At 29.0% G+C, this 6,149-nt stretch overlaps 1 protein-coding gene across 1 annotated transcript; it reads right to left on the reverse strand.

Annotated features, from left to right (window-relative positions):
- Nucleotides 1–2,426: 2,426 nt before the first annotated feature.
- LOC135121004 (TBC1 domain family member 22A-like) lies at nucleotides 2,427–4,405 on the reverse strand. The gene is made up of 8 exons (XM_064045321.1): nucleotides 4,331–4,405; nucleotides 4,121–4,229; nucleotides 3,773–3,909; nucleotides 3,281–3,488; nucleotides 3,091–3,226; nucleotides 2,912–3,021; nucleotides 2,740–2,837; nucleotides 2,427–2,618 (listed from the first exon to the last, which is right to left on the reverse strand). The coding sequence occupies exons 1-8, from the start codon at nucleotides 4,403–4,405 to the stop codon at nucleotides 2,562–2,564; spliced, it is 930 nt and encodes a 309-aa protein (XP_063901391.1). The 3' UTR covers nucleotides 2,427–2,561.
- Nucleotides 4,406–6,149: the final 1,744 nt, after the last annotated feature.

A 6,149-nucleotide genomic window follows, 5' to 3' on the forward strand; every position in this document is an offset into this window, starting at 1 on the left:
GGCCGTCCCTTCGTCGGCTGCTACAGACCTCCAAACCGTTTCCTCTCCTAGCAACTATTGAGAAAAGCAGGCAGCTCTATTAAAGGGAGACCGTAAAGATGGTCTGGTATCTTTTAGTCGTTGGAATTTTTTGTAACAATGGTAAAGAATCTTAAGTATTATCTAAACAAAAATATATAAACGGAACTGCTTATATAATCTTTTGTAGAGGGTACATACCCTTTTCGTTGTGAGTGCTGTTAGTTTTGGTTTAAAGACTGGACGATATTTGGCCCGACTTAAGCGTCGGGAAAAATTAAACTGTTGTTCATACAATAACTATTAATTATTTCTAGCATTTTTAATGAAAATAATAATACTTCCTGATTCCTATTTATAAAAATACATGTAAAGTGTAGGCTAATTTGTTTGGTTGTCATTCATTAAATTATTTATAACACTAAACAACTATTATTGTTTTTATTCTAAGTACCCTTATTAATGAAGTTAGTGATTCCTTTTTTGTATAAAATACATATGCATTGTAAAATTCTTTGCCCGGTTGTCAGTTATTAAAATATTTTTTCTGGATAGTTATTTAGTTTTTTACTATCACGAAGCTCTATTTATTATTTGTTCTAATTAGAGTCAAGAAGAAAAAAGATTAATTAGAGTTGCAGAATCTTGAAGTAACAATTATAGAGGAATACGTATACTTCTTTTATTCTTGGCAAGGATCAGATAAATTGTAGCCTTAGTTTCAAGAGCAGGGATTGTAACAAGAATAAATAAAAAAACAGACCTATTGTAGTTATCCTGTTACCTTGCGTAATTAAATTCATTAATTGGAACAATAACGCAGCCAGCTTAGTTTTTCCAATATAATTTGAAGATCTCACGTAGACAACTATATGGGAAGTTAGGCAAATCATTATACATATGAGAAAGCTTGCTTACATCCATCTATAAAGTTTGTTCAATGGAACTCTTTAGTAAAGCTAGAATTGCTTAGATAATTTTCTGTAAAATTAATAAATCATAAATTATTGGGGTCAAGGCAATTTATAAGAAACTTTTTATAGAAACATGGTCTTAAAATAATTTTAAAAGTATTTATGAAGCTTCATCAACCTTATGTACTCTTAAAGGCCCTTAAAAGCAGGTAACCTGTACCAAAATATACCGTTCCAAACTGCACCCGGGGGTTATAGCAAAAAAATTTTCAAGGTTATCTGCAATTCATGGTTTATTACTATAGAAATTGATAGCATATACAGTTTAACTTTTATAATAAGCTTTTTAAATTATGTTTTTCAGGCTAATATTAAATTTAAAATGGTGATACTCTTATACTACTTTAAAGTATTGTACTCCCCGTACAACTTTTACCCATAACTTTTGTAACCCATAAATAACTTAAAAATTAAACTTTTAAAGGATTTTATTATTATTAAAATTAACTTGAGTTATAGAATATTTCTTTAGAAGCACGAATAAAAAAAAAAATAACCAAACCTATAATGATACCTAAGCTTTATAAATACTAAAGATACCTCTGGATTAGTAAAATTATAGGTACTTTTCATACATATTACAATATTATGATCCGCTTATCTCCATTTAAAATTATACTTCACTAACTAAACACATAATTCCCATGATATCTAAATTAAATATTAGTTATAAAAGCTAATATGTTTGTATGGTAGGCGCAACTCTAATAAAAAAATAAAAATCTATTAAAGAGGAGCAATCATAATCACGGAGCTGTCCTACTATCAAATACCAATAAAATTATTCTATTCTTTTACTTAATGTTAAATACGCCTTAGGTCAAGCATAATACTTTTTTTAAGCAAATTACTAAATAGATTTAAATAAAAATTACTCCGAGTACCAAAAACCTTTTACCAGTATACGAAAAAGTTTTGGAATGTTGTAGTTATTACGATAATAAGTTAAATTTAATAATCGTTCATAAAAATCACGTTTTCCAAGAATAATAATAATGAAAAGGCATCTAAATAAATTTCAGTTGTAGCACTGAAAAAGTGCTAGCATGCTACCCTCGTACTTAACGATTTTCATTTATAAATTTCAGTACTTCCATAGGTACTAACAATACTTTTTTTTTTTACTATAAAAAATTTACATATGTTTTGAAGTATATAATTATTTTTGTAATAATAAATAACGATGTGGTTTTATAAAAATTTTCGCGTAAAACGAGGAAAGTTGATAGTATTATTAATATAATTTCCCTCAAGTTAAAAAAAATGGTTAAAATTGCTACTATAATAATTACTATTATTATTAGTAGTTATTATCAATATTATCGAAGTTCCTAATATTATGAATGTACTCTATAGATTTATATATTTTTATTAAAATATATATATAAATAATTAGTCAACCAAACAAAAAACATATTTATTAGCATACAAAATGGTTGAACATATGAAAAAAGTATACTAAAATACTTTTATATTATAATTTTTATAATAAAAAATAATGAAATCAGGTGGGCTTCTGGTTGGTACCAACTTTTTTCTTAAAGTAATTTGAAAAAACTTTAAGTGATTTTAAAGAATATTTTTCCCGGTAATTTCAAACTTAAAATTGAAAGCCTGCGCGATCACCTGTTTAATAATAATAATAATAATAATAATAATAATAATAATAATAATAATAATAATAATAATAATAATAATAATAATAATAATAATAATAATAATAATAATAATAATAATAATAAAGTACCACCTTATCCATATCCATATCCGGAAGCTTCCGTAACGAACGTAGCAGATCCGAGTGGTCAAGCTCTTCTAAATCTTCTTTCAAATTAACTAAAATTGCTACCAAATTATAAGAAAAAAAGTTCCGTTTTAATTCCAACGGGATGCGCATCCCCAGTCACATGCACGCTTACCCAAACAAACGTACGGGTGTAGACCAAGTCCGTCCTCGTGGGAAAAGTACGTGTCCCAAAGGCGGAGGAGGCAGCACATGGGCAGCTCGTACGCCAGGAGCGACCGAATCCTGCCGACAAATAAGCGAAGCGGATCACCCCGGCGCTCCCACGTGCGTCAAAAGTCACGTGGTGTCAACCATGAGTGTGCCCAATCCTTTAGCTCCAGTTCCTCATCGTCGAAATGGGATTGTAGTTCAGGAATCAATTCTCGCATCAAATTTATTAAATTTCCGAGCATCTCTCTAAAATAATCTTCAAAGTCTTCATCAAATTCTTTAAAACAAGAAATTAAAAAATTCGGTGGCTTTTTATAATATGTATACTAACTCAGCCGGGAGAGCAAAGATTGAAAAGAGTAGTATACAAAAGGCTCGCAAAAGGAGCAAATTTGCTTCGGGATTGGCAACTCGGTGTCTGGCGAGTGCAAGTATACGTAAATCAGAGGACCGCAGAGATGCACGAGAGAAGCCGTGTAGCGTAGCTGTGGATTCTGCGTAAGGTAGCTCGTGATGACATTTATAAATGTTTTCTGCACCTTGAAAAAAATTTAAAATAAAATTTTAATATTAAAAAAAAAGTAAAAACAAGAAAAAATTTAAAACGTAAATGTTTACAATAAAATGCATGATATTCTTTTAAATTCTTTAAAAAAAAGAGATTTATTAGTTTTACAAAAAAGTTAACCTTACTTCTAATTCAAAGATTTATTAAAGCCTTTTAAAAAATATATATAGCTTAAAAAATTAAAATATTATAAAAAAATTTAGATCACAAAAAAAGGAAATAATATTATTATATAAAAATTTTAAAGAGCGCTACGTTGGGATCTGAAAAAAGGGGAATATCGCTACGATAGCGATAAATCTCTACTTTAATAAATTTAAGATCTTCAGAATATTCGCGAAAAAGCGAGGCGTACTGCTGTGCTCTTTCTTTCCGGTTAAACTCCTCCTCAGCTAAGAAAAATTTTTAATAAATATTTATAAGTTTCAACGTTCGAGATAAAATTTTATAATAAAATAAGTTATAAAATAAGCTATAAAAGTTTATATGTGTAAGTTAAATATATTATAGGGAAAAACAACTATAAAAATTCTAACAGTAAAAATATTAGTATAAATTAATAAGAACAAAAAACATTAATTTTAAAAAAATATGTATAGTAACCGATGTCGCTGATAGAAACACCTAATAAATATTTCCACACAGAGGATCTGAGATCATCGGGAATTCCTGTTAAGGATAACTTTCTAAGTTGATCGACAGCTAAAAAGCCCTAAAAAAGTAATAATAATTGATATATTTATTAAAAATAAAAATAAAACAAAATAATAGATAAGATATTGTTTCACTTTAATAAAATAATAACAAACAAACTTCTGGATTTAATAAATCAAGGAATTCGCCTTTGTTGCGATAGGCATAATCTTTTTCGTCCGAATTATTGCACATTTGTATCAATACAAAAAATTCTACAAATTCCTAAGAAAGTTATAAATCTATACAGATCAATATAGTCCTTTTAAATATCATTAAAGCTAACTTAAAGATTTTAAAAACAATATCCTTTAAAAGTATTCATCTGTAAAAACTTTAAACAAGGATGAAAAAAAAGAAAGCGGACAAAAATTTTTCAAATGCTTAAATTTTGCTCAAACCGAAAGTCCGCGCGAGGAAAGTCAGCCGGCCAGAGCTCTTCCCCCGTGGGCACAGAGGGTTTTCAAAAAGGGGTACATTTTATTTAAAAGTTAAAGGCTTCTAACCTTACTATGTATTTTATCCCCTTGAACTGCGCATCATCCAATTTTGGCGTTGGTTAAACGTTAGAAGGCCTCGGCATTCAATTTAATAATAAAGTCAAATATCAAATAGGTTACATAAAAATTTGTGTTGAATTAGATATTACATAATTTATTAATAATGAGCTTATAATCTGCCTCTATGAATATTAAACTGAAGGTTTTTTAGTATAATTGTACCTTTTTAGACTTATATAAAGAGAGACGCTTGTTTTTAGAAAATGATTACAACTTAAGCTTTATTTATATAAGTTTTTACTCATATAAACAATAACGAGGTCTGGCGTGAAACAGTTTTTCCTTTCCATTGCGTTGGACATAAACTCATGCTAAAGACCCCTAAACCTTTTATATCTGTTAACGCTAAAAAATTATTTTTTTGTTTACTGAGTTTATGAATAAATGCTATGGGACTCTGTCAAGTCAACAAACCTTGAAGAGAGAAGTTTTTTAACGGGCTTTAGTTGACTATAAATACAAAATAAGTTTAGTCCTCGAAATTCTTTATATTTCCTACGGGTAGAAGTTTACTTCCCTTGTCTTTTAACGAACATGAATCTTTTTGTTTTGTACAAAGTCTAATAAATTTACAATGCTCGAATGCCATTATCATGTTTCTTCCCATTATTATTTTTCTCGTGGAGGGCGCTAGCTAGCGTTGCACTTTAAGGCTGTTATGAGGGATTCTACCTGAAGGTCGCGGTGCAAAGTATCGGTCTGCATAAACCAAGTCACTCTTTTTAAGACGTAAGCAAACTAAATTGGTTTTTAACAGATTGTGAGGACTGAAAGCTTTAAAGCACTATTAAAATTGCTTTTTAAATATTAATGGTTTAATAGAAAGAAATTTAACCCCTGGCTCTCTTGGTGCCAAACGGGACGAGGACGCGCAATGTTTTACGTTATATAAGCGCAGTTTTACCGCATATATATATTACGCAATAGGGCCTAAATACTCTGTTAAATTATCCAGTATCTGGAAAAGTTAAGAATAAATAGAATTTAGGTGAAAGAGAGGTTATGAAAAATGGGAAAAAAGTATATAGGCCTATAATGTTTTCATATAATTATTTGGCCAAAATAGTCCAATTTTTTCAATGACTAACAATGTAAAATTCTACGATTACTCAAAAAAACAGAACATATTTATATCTTTTAGCAAATAATAAAATATGATGACAACTCTATAACAATTGTTAAGAACTGAATATATTTTTTAAAAGAGAAGCGTTATCGTTACCTTCTTAGTAACTTTAGGTTAATGATACGTACCTAATAGCTTCCCATTTTACGCTATATTATTTTAAGGTTAACAATATTTTATAAACGCTTATGAATTCATAAAAGAAAGAGCTCATCTCATTCTTAAAATCTGGACTCATTAGACTTTTTAAACT

This window comes from Zophobas morio, unplaced genomic scaffold, assembly GCF_036711695.1.
Source record: "Zophobas morio isolate AGI-343-1 ecotype UQ-CSIRO unplaced genomic scaffold, CSIRO_AGI_Zmor_V1 ptg000476l, whole genome shotgun sequence".
Lineage (NCBI taxonomy): Eukaryota > Metazoa > Arthropoda > Insecta > Coleoptera > Tenebrionidae > Zophobas > Zophobas morio.

What these genes read in the sequence shown, in the direction of transcription:
- LOC135121004 (XM_064045321.1), bottom strand. Translation starts at nt 4,405, where the DNA reads ATGTGCAATAATTCGGACGAAAAAGATTATGCCTATCGCAACAAAGGC. An exon ending in ATCTTTGCTCTCCCGGCTGA is followed by an intron (nt 3,227 to 3,280) that starts GTTAGTATACAT and finishes CTTGTTTTAAAG; the next exon opens with AATTTGATGAAGACTTTGAA. An exon ending in ACACCCGTACGTTTGTTTGG is followed by an intron (nt 2,838 to 2,911) that starts GTAAGCGTGCAT and finishes ATAATTTGGTAG; the next exon opens with CAATTTTAGTTAATTTGAAA.